The 16,889-nt window shown below is 36.2% G+C and overlaps 1 protein-coding gene across 5 annotated transcripts in view; it reads right to left on the reverse strand.

The window, feature by feature from the left end:
• The window catches only part of DOCK4 (dedicator of cytokinesis 4), a 245,517-nt gene that overhangs the window by 102,801 nt on the left and 125,827 nt on the right, over positions 1–16,889 (reverse strand). For 4 of the 5 annotated variants that reach the window (XM_051795356.1, XM_051795355.1, XM_051795358.1 and 1 more), the window contains exons 9-12: positions 15,789–15,870; positions 15,098–15,158; positions 13,079–13,211; positions 11,426–11,514 (exon numbers count right to left, since the gene is read on the reverse strand). In XM_051795356.1, the coding sequence (XP_051651316.1) occupies positions 11,426–11,514; positions 13,079–13,211; positions 15,098–15,158; positions 15,789–15,870 (365 nt within the window). The remainder of the gene's footprint in view (positions 1–11,425; positions 11,515–13,078; positions 13,212–15,097; positions 15,159–15,788; positions 15,871–16,889) is intronic. The other variant, XM_051795359.1, reaches the window with a different exon arrangement.

The raw sequence follows: 16,889 nt of genomic DNA on the forward strand, positions 1-16,889 counted from the left end.
CAGGAACTTTTTATAGTCCTAATGAAAGCTATAACAGTCTAATCAAAGAGTTTACCATTACTCCATTAACAATGGTACTAACACACTCCAAATACTGCTAAAATGACAAATATACACACAATCTTTCCAGTATCTACCTCTTGCTCACCCTTCCAATGACCCTCTAGGTTGAATGGTTTCAACCTGCATAGGTGTGGTATGGTGACTGAGTTATCAGCATCCCAAATCCTTTGCCATGAGAAGTAAGATGTTGCCTGTTTCTTCCTTCTCTCTTTCTAGGCTCCTCTTGGACTAATTTTTATGCTTGTTAATGTGCTTTACATCTTGTTATTTCTTCACTAGTCTACAACTCCACATTACATCCTAACTGATCATATATGATGGCTTCTATATATGCCACATATCTGTTATTTCTTCTCTTCTTTTCCCTTAAAACTGGTTTTATTCTGCTCTCAAGGTCACAGTATTTGATGGCCAATAATTGGCCACTGGTGAGCTGTTCATAGGTCTGGGGCCTCTAGTATCATGGCATGCCAGTACTTTCAAGGTGTCAGTTATGGTCACGTCTTTACTCTTCTATGTTCCATTTTAGTCTAGGGTTATAGATAGTTAACTCTACACAGAGTAACTACGTATTATAACTATTTGTTAAATACAAAGCATATCTACCAAGGTGGGTTACACCACACAATTGCAGAAAGTTAAGATATACAAAGAGCTATAATAAAGCAGACAGAATTTATTATTTTTTCATTAGATATATGCTTTTACAAGTCAGACCAAATCTCCAGGCAGCCTAAGACAAGTCCAGCAAGCCAAAGCCAGATACGTAATGTGGACCTTGCTGTCAGCTAAACATAAAGTCTGTGGCCAGTTGCAAGCCACAGCAGTCCCATATTTATGGGTCTATAAAAATACAATATACTTGCCTAAGAAAGTAGACACCTGTCATGACCAAGGAAACATACATTTGCAGTAAAAGTCATGAGGGAGAGACACTTTAAAAAGATGGAATAATTCACATTTTACAAGGGACTACAGTTTGCATCCTTATAATAAAGTGAGCCACCAGACTATCAATAGAAGTTAACTAATATAGTTTAAAACATACTGACAGATCACAGAACAATTCAGATTTTCAGAAGGTTGCAGATTCAGCTGAAGAGGGATTCCCTCAGACACATTGCAAAACAAAGAGGAATGAAGAACTGACAAGTTGAAAGGCATCACCATTAAACTAAAAGAGGGGAGATCTAGATTAAATGTTAGGAAGAAACTCTTTACTGTGAGGGTAGTAAGGCACTGGAACAAGCTGCCTAGAGAAATTGTGGATGTCCCATTCCTGGTAGTGTTCAAAACCAAGGTGCGTGGGGCCCTGAACAATCTGATCAAGTGGGTTGCATGCCTGCCAATGGTAGGGGGCTGGAACGAGATGACCTTTAAAGTCCCTTCCGACCCAACCCATTCTATGATTCCATGATTCTTCATCAAAATATTACCAGAATTTTGCATACCATAACAGGCAGAAGGTCACTGAACTCAATTTACAAAGTGATTAAAGCTATTGCTGTGAAGAAGAAAGGGGTGGAGGGGAAATATGACTGCTTCTAGAAAGGAGGCTTAATCACCAGACAGTAATGAGACAGGGTCAAGGCAGAGAAGGCTTCCAAAGAATTTGGTAAGCAGCCAGTCTGGGAGAGATGGAGAAGACACTCACAGAAAATGAATACAATCAAAAGAATGCAGAGATACTCTTTTTGTACACGGAGACAGAAAATAATTCATTAACAATTCTCTTATGGAAACATGACTATCTTTTCTGTCATTTAACAAAGGTAATACCCTATAGTTTTAATTTATTCCACTTTGATGATGTATGTCAACATCAGTTCTTTCTCATCTCTTTTCATACACACAATAAAATGATCAGTCGTAGACAAAATTAGAGCATTTTGTGATGGACAAAGCAAAATAGAGAACTGCAACATGCCACCATACACTGCATCTGACTGTGGTTGATAGGATCATTACAGCATCTTGGATAAACCCTAAGTATCATAAACTTCATAACTATACATTTTCCATTTCTAGAATAGTGGGGGCTAAAACATAACAATGAAAATGATTATCCAGTCTCTGAAGGACTGGCACATTTTCTTTAATTAGGTACATAGTGTAGCTTTGTCCCCTCGGAAAAAATTTTAATTACCTCCCTAGTGGTAATTAAAACCTCTTGTGTTAGCTATTACTCTTTATTTACCCCAGTTCTGAAAATACTACTACAGTACTCTGTATGAAACTGCAAAAAGATCTGCTTTTATTTCTTTTGCAAGCTAATGAAATTTCTCACTATTAACTTGTACTAAAGTTCAACACAGATTATTTTTATCAATCAGATGAAAAAGAATGCAGAAAATTGACGAACTGCTAAATAAACATCCTAGATTTTTGTTAGATTTGTCATTTTACCTTCAAACAGTTTTTGTACTGCATTATTGATTTCTGTATTTAGTTGTAACAAAAAGCAACTGTTCATTATGCTTATAGACCCTTTATTTGCATTTGACCTTCTGGGGGGAAGGGAAAGCATTTACATTTGGCTTCTATCTACTGGCAGCAGAGAATCCTAGATCATATTAAGAAGAAAATGCCTAGCAGCTGCTCAGGAAACTGATAAAAAAATGCCCCAACCCTCAAACAGAATGTTATTCAGCGCTGTTTGTATTTTAGGAAAGGTAATAAAATAAGGCATCTGACCAAATAAAGCTGCTTAAGGGTGTTAAAAGTATTCTGAGGGCATATAGGTGTTCCCATTTCTGGTAGTGTTTAAAGTGCACAGGTAAAAAGGTAAAAGTAAAAGGTAAAAGCAATCAATGCTATTGGCAAAAAATGATTTATTGATTTAATGTGATCTGGGACAAACAATTGCATAAATCTTGGCCACAGCAAAATCTATGTAGTAAATCCCACAAATTACAGTCTGGGAATAAAAGAGTTATAAAAGGAGAGGCAGATTCAATCCTTGACAGCCTTTTTGAAGACTTCATTTTGATTACTTTGGATTATCAAAGGAAACTCCAAACTCCTCTTTTCCTCAGCTCTAAATTCTGTATTTTAGCTCAGTAAAAAAAGAATGCACAAATTGCAACATTTTGACAAGTTTCTTGGAGTTCCTGTACCCAAGACTTTTGACAGAAATGCCCTCAAGTGTGGAAAGTAGGTTGTTGTTTTTTTTTTCTTCTTCAAATAGAACATAAACACTTAAATGCAAATGACATTTAACTGTCACATAAAAACTGGCTTGGAATTTCTTTACAGGGTAGATGGTAGTGCCTCAAGTATTTCTTGCCAGAATCACCACAGGATGAAGGATAAAGGACCAAAAGGCTAAATTACTGTTATAAGCACCTAGTCTAACCTCCATATACAGACAATAAAGGTTTGAGAAATAATTGCTTCCATTCTTACCTTATTAAGCCCATTGCTGCCCTTTACTATTAACAATATACATGGCATGTTAACACCCATTTCCATATTACATTGTTAGATTGCAAAGGCGAATCATCTTGTTCAAAAATTCTTAAAATTACATTTTTGCAAACTGTTCTGTTAGCTAGAATATTAAGGAGTCCACAAAATACACATTTTTACAATTATAAGTGTTTTATATTGCTTCTAGTGCAAATAACAGACAAAAGGTTCCAGGGAAGCACTCGTTATTTTCTCCTTCATGAAGTGTAGCTCTGTCATGCAAACAGAACTGTATCAGAAATTTAGCTACTTGCATTCCAATTATGTCTCTTACTTCAAATAAAGAAACAGACAATGTTTAACTGGTACCTAAACAAAATGTTAAAAAGCAAATCATAAAAACCTAGGTGAAAATTGTAAAGCATTTGTAAATACAACTCTTGAAGGAGCTAAAATCATGCATATATGGTCTATAATTTATTATTTGAAATAGTGTTATGACTTTTTATTCTTTTAGTACATAAAATGAAGTCAACATTATCCAACAGTAACAAGCAGAATGAATTTTTGGAAAGGGCTTATAAAAACCTCAATACTAAAACATAATCCAACTCCAAGATGAAAATATGACCCAGCTATTGTCATTATGTAGCCTTACCTAGGAATTTCTGGGTTTAAATCGAGTGTCATTTCAATCACGCACAGAAACAGCATGGCCAGCAGGACCAGGGCAGGGATCCAGCCCCGGTATTCAGCACTGGTGGGGCTGCACCTTAAATCCTGTGTTCAGTTTTGGGCTCCTCACTACAAGAAATACATTGAGGTGCTGGAGCATGTCCAGAGAAGGGCAACAAAACTGGTGAAGGGTCTGGAGCTAAAGTTTTACTAAGACCAGCTGAGGGAGTTGGGGTTGTTTAGTCTGGAGACAAGGAAGCTCAGAGGAGACCTTATCACTCTCTACAACTACCAGAAAGGAGGTTGCAATGAGGTGGGAGAGGGTGTCTACTCTCAAGGTTATAAGTGATAAGAGCAAACTGCCTCCAGTTCTACCAGGGGAGGCTTAGATTGGATATTAAGAAAAAAATCTTCATGGAAAGGGTTGTCAAGCATTAGAAAGGGCTGCCCAGAGAAGTGGTTGAGTCACCATCCCTGGAGATATCTAAAAGACCCAGAGATGTGGCACTTAGGGGCAGGGTTTAGTGGTGGACTTGGCAGTGCTGGGTTAACAGTTGGTCTCAATGATCTTACAGGTCTTTCCCAACCTAAATGATTCTATGATTCTCTAATCGCAGTACTGAGATGAACAACAAATCATAGCTTTTACTGGATATAAGATCTCTCTGACAGTGTCACAATGGCACGTTTTTCATTCTTCTCTAAAAACAAACCTTTTAGCAATACCCAAGAGAACAATATGAATTTAATTTTATTGGAGCCCTTATCTCCAGCACAGACTACAAGCCATGCTTTATGAAGAATACTTGAAGATAACTGCACTAAAAATCTACCTTCAACTTGCTTTTGAAGTCCTTATTGCAAAGTCAGAACATTCACAAGCAACAACAAAAGCTAAAACTGCCATAAAAATGTACAAAATTACGTCTGACTGGTCTATAAGTCCGCCACCTTTAAGGATTAATATATTTTCCCAAAACTTCCATAATTAATATTACATGCTAGATTAGGCTACCCATGATTTTGGGAAAAGGGTTTTAGGGAAGATGGCTGAACATCATCCATCTTGTAAAAAGTACATGAAAAAGTAAAATTCTACAAATCCTTGTCTAAAAACCTGTTCTAAAACAAGCTTTTTTATATGTTGAAGTTGTCATTCAGGGACAAACGATCTCAGAACAACAATTTATGTGCAAAATTCTCTACATGTTTAATCTTCCAGCTTTAGCATTTGTTGGGAACAAAAAGGAATGCCTTAATTCCTTGTGTACTTAGTGAAGCATATATAAGCACTATTCTTATTTTAAATGTATTTCAAATAGCAGCCTTCAGTGACAACTAATTCTTAAACATATCAAACTGGAATACACATAATCTCCTTGTCACAAAACGTAACAAAGATTAAAATTGACAGATTTATAAATTGTCCTAGAACTACAGTAATTAAACAACTGCACTTCCTGTTTAAATGTTAGTGATGTGCAGATAAAAAACACATTTCAAAGCACTGCTGACATCTGAGAACCCTGCTGATAAAATACAAACATCAGAAAACTTTTCTGTGATTAATTATACGCTCAGGAGTAACCTGAAAGTTAGGTACTTCATTCTGTTTTATCTTCTGTCAAGTATATGTTACCACTCCTGCTATCATTCCTCCTCATTTTTTCCCAGTCATTGCTCCAGTCAATTGTCCACTGTGAGCCTATGCTTCCTTTTTGTGGCTAAAACCCATAGCTGCTCCCAGCAGGGAATGCACATTTTGCTTCCCATCCAACATTTCTTGCACTGATTCACAGAAAAAAAAGCTCTCCTTGCAAGAACTCTGAGTGGTAATGCTGTGACCTGCTGGGATAGTGTCATGCAAGCACAGTTACGCTACTTCTGGTATCTAGAAAATACTTTAAAGTTACCATAGCTCTATTCCGAGAAATATTGTACTCTGTAAACTTATACTGAGCTACCAATTCCCTGCTGTATTTGATCTCTTGCGTTTTTCATCTTACCAAGTGTGAAAAAATTATGCTACTTGGTTAAGGGGCCTCTGTAGTTTCTCTACTGCAAGGTAAATAATGACCCTAACAGGTTTCCTCCTTCAAATCAAGGAATTTGTAAGCCAAAGCTCACTTTGAAATAGGAGATCAAAGTATATCTTTCTTTAAATTTCTCAGTGTTCAACAGTAACCATGGAGAAATTATATTATTAGAGCACCAAACAGCTGCTGAAGGTAAATAGGCATGAGAAGGCATATAATGCCCCAAAGCACATACCACTGTTTCTATCCAACTGCCTCCATTGCCACACTTGTCTCAGAACTCGAATCTTGTCAGATGAGTTCATGCACTGGGCTGGTCTACCTTACTTTGGATTTGTTGAATTAAAATGACAGCAGTGTAATGAAATTTGCCTTTGAGTGAGCAACCTCACTGAACTTCAAAAAAGTTAGATCTCACTTTGAAGTTGGTTCCTCTTTGAGCTGGTGTTGGACCACGTAACCTCCTGAGGACCCTTCCAGCCTAACTTACCGCATGATCTGATGAATAACTTTCCACCTTAAGATCACAGATTGTCTTACCTCATGACAGTATTCTTAGCAAACATCTGTCAACACATGGGATTCAAGTCCCCCATGCTTCAATCAGGGTACTGTGCTGTTGCCCATTTATTGACCAGTCTCCTTTTGTTAGGCAGCATCACCTTGGATAACCCTCTGCCTGCTGATTTTTGCACAGGTACACGGAAATAAGTTTGAATTTAATGCAGACAGTAAACTATTAATTTGAAAAAGTAAATTGTGCATCTTTCTCTTCTAAAGAAAGAAATGAACAATTTGTGGCTGACAGACTTAAGACAATCTTTTACAAATCAAACCACAACCTGGATTTGTCTTAAAAATAGCCTCCCAATTCAGGTCTTGCCTTCACCATATTTAAACATTCATGTTCCTGACAACTTGTAGATACAATACAGTAATTTCCAACTTCATTCTTTTTAAGACCCAAACTGAATACATGAGGATTTATGTAGATTTTTCAAGAGATGTATTTTGACCCTTTACGCAACAGCTAAAAAATTAATGCTGCTGTATTCAAAAAAAAAAAAAAAAGGAAGAAATCATGCTGGAGCCAAGAGTGGGAAGAGAAATCCCAACATTTTGAATGTGTTTCTTCTAAAGTTTTAGGCACTTCCATCAATTAATGTGTAATTAACAGTGGTTCCAGCGGAGTTGTAAAGTAAGTCTGGCATTGCTATCAGAGGATACACCACACTGAGAGGTTCAGTAAACATGCAATTAGGTCACATTATTCCTGTCCAGTTCATCAGAACATTCCAAGATAATGGCACAGGAAAAGACTTTCCCACTACCTTAGCTATTTTTGTGGAATCCACACAAGAGTTCAAAGCTACATAGCAGCTAGATATGTTTATAACTTCTTACATGAGTAATTTAATCTCTATAAGATTTGAAAGGATTTTCACCTCCTTTGCAGTAACAACCAAAAAGCACATGTATCCTTGTATCAGTTCTCAAGAATTACTGCATCAGGCAGATGCAGCTTTTCAAGATTTGTGATAAGGAAATCTAAATTGAAGCTTACACATGAGACCATTAGGAGCCTAAAGTAAAAAGCAGAGAAAAACGGTATGTCTTGCATCCCCCTGAAACTAAGCTACAGTCCTTCTCAAAGGAATGTGAAGCAAAAGAAATTTGCTGTGCATTTTTCATTGATTTTTAAATATGATTTTTATAAGGTAACTCAGTGGGGGGAATATTCACATGTAACATGAGACTCAGGTTTAAATCCCTCCTCTATAGGATTTGCTAAGAGGACATGAATACAGATCACACTTAAAAAAATCACAGACTACTTGGCAGGCTTTAGAGCACTTTAACATTCCCCATGGTATAATGAATATTTTCAGATCATATACAAAGTTGAATAGTTCCTGAAGGGAAGTCAGAGAAGTCAAGCAATTAGCATGCTCCTCTGGGATATGCGAGACAGACTGAAAATTCTTTTCCAAATCAGAATCTCTGGTCCTAGAGATACAAAAATAGAAATGTGCTATTTTCCTCACAAGACTGATGCAATTAGGTGTGATGTCTATGCAGGAATATTAATTTTTCCACTGCTTTTTGCATTTTAAAACAAAGCAACTAGCTTCTAATTCTAAGAAAAAAATATTATAGGAAAAGTACATTTTACAGCCAGCTCTGCTCCATATATTACTGAAACCTGGTTTGTTTAATAATTACAAAGTCACCTAGATCTAGTAGTATTTAGTCTACAAATCCTACAAACTCAGTGAAAGAAATAACAGTGCTAATAAATGCAGCAAAAACTGTACAATTTGGCCTTTGCAGTAACAGTTTGATCTCCTACACCAGGCAACCAGGTGTTTTCCAGTAAGCCAATACCTCACACCAGCTGCAAAGACTAGTAGTGAATGGTAATTGCATCCACTCCCTGCTACTCCAGTCTCTGTTAGATTGGAAACTCATGCGGAAAACGCATTCCAGTTCCCACCTCAGCAAAGAATAGTAAATCATCCATGAGACTGAGTCCCTTCCATTCCTGCACCACTGAAAAAAGGGGACAAACATCTGTCCAGTGCTCCTTTCTGGGCTTTAGTAGGAAATGACAGTGATTTGCCTTTATTTGATCCTTTTTAGACACAAGCTGAGAATAAGATCCAAGCGGATTCTGTACTTAAGAACTGTCATGGGTTGAAGTAGAAAAGTAGTTTTTGAGCAGCAGAGGTTTGAGTGCTAAATACAGATGCTATAGTCTGTCACTATGTGTTTTACATGCAAGACACTCAAAGTATGTTTTGAGTTCCTTTTTAGTTTGACATAGAAAACTGGAAGAATTTTTTTTCCTGAAGAATATTATGAACTATCTGATAAACTATTTCAGTAGTGAAACAACAATTTGTGGAAACTAAAGACTTGGTGTAAAATCTCTTGAGTTGAAAAGAAACTGTACAGGACAGAATATGAAGAGGGAAGAAGCCTAGAGGATAGAAAATAGTCTGAAGCATCTTTGCTGTTGTTTGTTTACTGCATTTCCTTTCCTAAGTCTTTTCAAGGTGATTTTAAAAGGGCAGTGTGATACAAGCCAAAAATTCAAGTTTTCCTACATTTCGCTCATACCTACAACAGTTCCTAAGGGAGAGAAAAGACATGTCTCCTGTAATGCAAGGTTTTCTCCTTTTCTGACAAGGTGGTAAACAAAGCTAATGAGGCTTCAGAACCAGTCACTCAATGCTATTACAAAAAAAGACAGCAAATGAAAAATAAAAAGTAGTGTAACAACAATATTTTCCATGAGGTGTCAGCAGAAGTATCTGAACATATTGCTAAAGCCTTGCAGAGCTTTTTCAAGCTGCTAAGGAGTCGCAGAAGAATGAATTTCATGTGTGCAATAAAAATAACCTTTCATAGTTCATCTTTTAGTTGCTCAGTACTCAAAGTGACATTACCACTCACTTCCTCTTTCCCTCTCCAATCTTCAAATGCACTACTGGAATTCTGTGCTGCTCTTCCCTCACCCTGACAGCCCTTTTCAGAATGTTACTGATCTTCCATTTGCTAGGTTTAGTTTCCAGCCCTCTGCAATCTGGAAAAAAAATCATGCCCCACAGGTCTTTTATGTTGAACATTGTTATGAGAGAAAAATAGGATAAGTAATGTATCACAGTGTAAGTACGTATTGCATGGACAGTCAGAATGATCCAAGAGGAAGTTTGTTCTTCATTACTATGAATAACATTTTTAAGAAGCCCAATATTATACTTACTCGGTAATGTGCCCTTTTATTTTCACTACATGATTTTTATATTTATTGTCCAATAAGATTCACGATATTCTAAAACATAAATATATGTGTGTGTGTGTATATATATATATATATATATAGGATCAGAAGTGGTTAAATACATAACTTCAGTCTTGATAAATAACATGAGCTTTTATGTGCTTCTTGGTTATCCACTAAAGACTGTTAAACATACATTTTCAAGACTAACGTTATGCATGAAATCAAGTTAAAGAAACATGAAGTCTACTACATGAAAGGGATTACAGCATACTGGAACCTGGAAGATGAGATTTTTCTATACTCATATTTCAACTAATTAACACTTCACAGGGACAAAACAATATTTGAATACAAGTACAATAGACTTATAAGCCTCCATTTCAGGTTTCTTTTCTAGTTTGACTACATGTTTGGATGACAGAATTGAGAAAAAGTTAGCAAGTTGATATTGAAAAAGAAAACAAGAAAAACTGTAAATTCAACATCTCCTATGGGCCAAACCACCATCTCATAATAGCAAAGGTCAGTTGTCTCCCATCCCTCAAGTCTCACACACAAATTTATTTCAATGACAGTTCCAGTAACATAGAGCTGACTGTGGAAGACTACTGTAAGTTCCTAAATAACAACCTATATCTTGCTCAGCTGGAATGCAGAGCTACCAGAAGGAATGCAGATCATAATGATAGCTCCCAATTAATTTTTTTTTTAAGTTTAATATTTAATTTTAATTGTCCTGGGTTTGGCCAGGACAGAATTAATTTCTCTGCAGTAGCCGTAAGGGGGTGGGGTCTGGAGAAGTGTGGGCATGTACAGGTTGTTATTCTATACTACCTCATGTCACAAGTAAGGGACTCTCACTTCCATGAGGGAAGGTATGGCTTTGGGTCGGAGTGGGATGGGGAAACCCATCAGCCATTGTCATCTGGGGTCCTTGGCGACACCCTCTTTTGTACACTTTAGTTATTTATATTCTTGCTTTTACTGTTTATTTCCCATATCTTATTGCTGTTTCCAGTAAATTGTTCTTATCTCAACCTGTAATCTCCGCCTTTTGTCTCTCTCACTGGAGGAGGGGAGTGGCCTGTGGTTTTCTTTTTAGTGGGAGTACTAAATACCATTCCTAAACCATGACAATAATGTCACCGGTAAATTTCATTCCTGATGAAAATGTGAAGCAGAAATGTTAAGCAATATGGATCAATAGTTTGATCAGCCCCACGTGAACAGCAAGCTGTAGCTCCTCAGCACAGAATAAGCATAGTTTATATTACATAGTTCCTTGAAGAAAATTCAGTGACTTTTTTTCTTACATGTGCACATGAACAGCAGTATTGTACATTTTCACCTGACTATTTTATGTTTCTTACACATTCGTCCTTCCAAAACAGAGCTACTTCATTTGCAAACTAAGAAACCCCAAAGAATGCAAACAGAAAGGTGGCTAATTACTCACCTGCATTGGAGCCTGTCAAATTGTAACGTGCATTCAGCTTTTTAATGATATTTTCATGGATCTGATACCAGTCACTCTCTGTGTTGCACCTAGAAAAATTATAACTTTCTTAATTCTGAAATGGGAACATATGTTTATCAGATCAGCTTCACAACATATTCCTTAAAAAATCCTCTTTAATTCATGAAACAAAAATGGAATAGGAGTTAACAAAGCCCCATGAAACTGCCTGTCCCAATGGCAGGAATAAGTGCTCTTATCATTTGAGAAAGGCACCATGAAATACTTGCTTCATATAAGGATGGGAGAAAGACAGGAGCAATTATGCTAAGCAATTCAGTCATGACCAAGTTCATTGCTGTATAGATCTATCCTTTAGCACTAAACCATACAGAAATCTATCTTGTGACACTCAGGGGGAAACAGGACTCAGAGCTGATCTTAGAAAACTGTGCTAAACACTTCAAAGTTATTCAAAATAGGATGTAATCTTCAGGAGGTAGTCATTGAAAGAGCAATTTACATTTCAGTATACATTTAGGAAATAGCTGGTTTTCCATAAGGAAAATTTGACAATGATCTAATGAACACTCTAATGTTCTAATGAATACTCGATGTTCTAATGCTCACTCTTCAAAGTCTAGACTGAAGTTAGCCTTAGCACCAAATATGATCTTGAGTGATATTTCTTCCACTGTTTTTGTTATTTCAAAACAAACAGGTAAAATTAAAAAAAAAAAAAAAACAACAACAAAACACCATCAATATAATAAGTAGACAAACCTAACAATTTTTTAACCAACAGCGAACATTTATCTGACTTCAATGTCCTGGGAGTCTAAATAAGAGCCAGCCCACATTTTACACTATATTGCTTTTCTGCAACACTGATTCCAGCAGTTCTAATTCAATACAGATACAGAGGAAAGGAGAAAGGCTGCCTGAAAGAATTCCAAGCCTTTGAGATTTGAGTGCTAACCCTGCGAGGGGCAGAACTTTCTCATGTGCATGACAATATGTGTCCCAGGTATACGTACTTAGAATAGACCACTTCACAAAACAGTTCTTATTATAATGTCCAAGATCATCAGGAAATTACATGCATTATGTTGCTACTAGAAAATTGAACTTTCTTCCAATTACTATAGCCAAAATCCACTATTTAACCAACCATTCATTTTTAAATCTACTTTTGATTTTTCATTCTCCAGCACTAAATGTCTTTTATACCTTTGTTATTCCTATTATATAATTGCTTCATTTCACAAAAAGATACTCTGCCTGCTTTTTTCTGTAGTTAAAAAGTACTTCCACTAGCTGCCTAGGAAGCACAAGGCATTTAAATAAGTCCTAAAAGCACTTTATGTTACCATAAAAAAGAGAGCTCCAGAAGGATGTGAAAAATGCTGAAACATACACAAATATCTAAAAAGATGTAACCTTTATCTTTAATATTATCCCACTTTATAAACACATCTGTAGAACTAGCCAAAATTTCCACACTGTGACCAAAAAAAAATTAGCTACTACTACATCTTTTTTTGGAACAGAAAGGAGCTATAGCTATTTACTCACACTGCACTTAACACCACTGCTTCTGCTGCAGACTGACTCTAAGGTACTTCCAAAAATTAAGAAAAAAGCACTACTTACATATAGACTTTCAAGACAAGGTCATCCTTTGAATCTCCTGCCAGTAAATCTGCAATACTGAGGACTGCACAGCCAAAGGGCCGTCTATATTGTACATTGCAGGCATTTTTCTTTTCTCCAGCTCCCATTCGTCCTGCCAAACAAAACACATATTTGATGCGCAATCCACAGAACTGTCTCTCTTCAAACCACAGAAGGGAGGCAGCAAGCAATCCAGTTCAGCATCTAAGCAGCCAATGCCAAGGGTAATCATTGGGAACCTGGTCCATCTTTAAACTGCATTCAGACAACAAATGGTCGCGGAAGTCCACTACATATGTGGTGATCTTGCATGGTCTTAGACCAGAGGTTCTGCTCATCCTCTCATGACCTCCACTCAACAAACAATACTTTGTGATACCCAGTGATAGCAAGCTCATGACACTACCAAATTAAATGTAGAATTTGGACATGACAGACTGTTCAACATTTGCTGTCTGGGAAGAATTATTTTGCTATGATTGTTGTTACATGTGAGAGGTATTGTGATTGAGCCATTACAAATTAGTAATCAAATGCTGTTTCCAGATAGGCAACTAGCAAGCAATGGGATAATTGACCAGTTGAAGAAAAATCAAGTAGAGATGAAATACAGGGAGAAAAGATGACAAAGGGCTGAAGAACAAATTATGATAAAGAAAGAAAGAAGGCAGTCAAGGGAAAGAGATTTGAAAAAAATATTTTTCCTAGCCTTTTCTATTTGATATAAATACATTTGATCAATCTCCTCAATGTGTTCCTGGCATTTGAAACTGCCATCTTTCTAGACATTTTATTCAATTGTGCACTGCCAGCTATGTATCTTTCCCACCAAGTCCTAATTTCTGACAAAAAAACCCTATGGTTGCAGTTGCTGCAGGGCAATGTCTCCTCCAAATATTCCTATGCATCAGAGCAGCTTGGAGAGCAATTGTTCATTTTCACACCATGCAGCATATAAATGTGATTTTAATTTTTTAATATTTCAGTCATTCATTTATAAAATTGACTGAGAATATATTTGAATATTATACAACTGGAAAAATTCTACTCATTATTGTTTTTTTAAAACATTTATTCTTCACAAATATACTTACATCAGAGTTTAGCATATCTTTTTTGAATCCTTGCCAATAAAAATGAAACACAATATTTTTAAGAAATAGCAAACCAGTATGAACATTCAAGGAAAAATTATTCCTCAAAGCTGTAAAATAACATTAACTTTGTAACAAGTTGTTTCTGAACTCAGCACAAGTTAGTGACCTATATTTCAAACCAAAATATCTTTCAAAAATAGGAAGAGAAGTTATATATAGTACTGCCCTGATGCACTACAGACAGTTTACAAAGAAAACAATATATCTAAGAGGTCAGAAGTAGACCTGAAGATTATTGTTTCACATCAGTACAGCCCAGAGGATAACTTCCTAAAATAAATACCTAACACAAATATACACTTTTCTTCTCCTTCACTTTGTTCTAGAGGACTTGATATCTGTCTATAGCATCAGGGATTAAAATTATTATGAAACATTGTCCATTTCTTTCCCTCTCCTCCTTTTGAAAGAGGTCAGGGAGAAGATAAAATTCATCTGAACCGTGTCAGATTTACATCAGCTACTATATACTAATTAGGTACATTAAACGTCCGGGTAAATTTTTCTTTGAACAAAGGATGCTTGAAATTACACTTGGGAACAAGAATGGATTCAATGACAAGTCCATCATCTTAACACAATTCATATTTGACACTTTAATTTTGTTTTGTGATAGTAACAAAGTATCCTGCCTCTAAACTCAATTAGCACTGAGTACACTTTATAAATACTATAAGACAATGCTGAGAAATCTAAAGCAATTTTTCTATCAAAACCCAGGCATTTTCTTTTCCAAAAAATTATTCAAAGGTCTAGCTAATATAACAAATCCCAAAGCTGACTCCAAGCAGTTTTCTTCTATTTACTGTCATATGTCTAACAAATATAAGATTATACCTACCTATTCGGATAATGTGCACAGTGATATAGATGTCCTTCCTGAGTTCACTGCTACCCAAATCCTGCACAAGATCAGAACCTCATTATTTCTGACTCCCAATTAAAATGCGACATTTAAAGAGATCTGTACACACTGCTTTCACTGCCAGTGAAAGTGATAAATGAACAGTGAGTTCATTTATACAGCATTAACAAATTATCCCTTCAACACTTTAAATTGGTGGTCATGCACTCAAAATGACTGTCCTAAAATATCATGGTTAGAATTTGCTGTAATACAGCAAAATCAGTAGAAGGGCACAAGAGACTTGCTGTGTGCTTTGAACAGCAGTGACACATTTCTGCAATTCCAAATATTCCAAAAGTACAGAGAGTGCTGCACAAACAATTGTTTGGATGTAAAAAGCACAAGGAGGAAAAATAACTGGTCCTTGTTGCAGGGACAAAGACTGGTACATATGCCTACGTGGAAGTTTAGATGAGTGTCCACACACCGCCAGAAAATATTCAAATTAGAAGTTCGGCAATACCCTGCAACCCCTCAATCCAGCCTTTAGAGCTGATGTTCATAACAATGTACAAGCTTAGGGAGCAATTCTGAGTCAACCACAGAATAACAATTTAATCCAACTTCTATTTTCAATACCCACAAAAAAAGCACAAAAAAAAGACTGAGAATAGGAAGAACTCACCACAAACAGAGAACAGTGTCTTTCAGGCTTTTCTGGACATTTTGGCAAACCATTTCTATTCAGTCTTAAAAAAAATCTTTCACTATAAGAAAACAAATATGACAGATATGTTGAATAACACTACAGCAAAAGTAGATCTCACTTTTTTCTTATTCTTATTTCCACATGCGACCTTTCTCAAGATACAAATGAATGAAATAATTTCTTTCTGAAAGTCTCAGCTGTATCAATAAAAATCATGATCACCACACTAGTGAAGGGTGGTGATTAACCTAATCATCTAACAAAATTACAAAAAATTCAATACAAAATAGACAACTGATTGTCATTTGGAAGAATGATATTGTACATCCTAGTACACAGAGAAACACTAGCAATAAAATCCATTCATCCTAGAACTAAAATTAGATGTGTAGTAGTTGGTATTGATTCTTGCTAAACAAATGTCAACATTGCCATGCTTGTATTCAAACAATATTCTTTTTCACAAATAGGAAGATGATGGTAGGGAACAATTTTCCTACTTAACTCTATCAAAATCTCTCACTAGAGCACATTGATTTTAGCAGTCTTGTAAGAGTCTTGGAAGATCCAACAGGGCCAATTTTATTTTTTTAAATCCTGTTTTGCAATCCACTGTGGGGTGTTAAATACTGAAGCTGATATAAGTACTATACTACTAGTAGGGAGATACAGAGAATTCTTATTTCCAAATAGAAGAGGGCACAAGACCCTACTGAAAGAGAAATTATTTTTCGAAACATTCCCATTTGATAGTAGGTCCATTATGGATAAACTCTGAGCAAACTTGGCGATTCATACATGGGAAGATTATGAAAAAGCAAACTTTCCATGCTTTGGATAATTTTCTCCAAGACACAGCCTCATAGGAAATGTAACAATCATATTTCTGTAGTGAGAGAAGTGGAAGATGGAAAAAACAAAAGAAGGCAGAAGCATTTTATTTCCCTTCACCCTCTCACCCCCAGCCCCAGCTGGCCAGACACAAGAGTCTGGATGTCCGGTAATGCTCAAATCAGAAATAAAATTACTCAGGTGCAACTAGTTTTTTTCTTGGTTGCATCCACATCTTCTGATTAT

The sequence above is a fragment of the Manacus candei genome, unplaced genomic scaffold (assembly GCF_025592945.1).
Source record: "Manacus candei isolate 608988 ecotype Guabito, Panama unplaced genomic scaffold, ASM2559294v1 h1tg000043l, whole genome shotgun sequence".
NCBI classification, from domain to species: Eukaryota; Metazoa; Chordata; class Aves; order Passeriformes; family Pipridae; genus Manacus; species Manacus candei.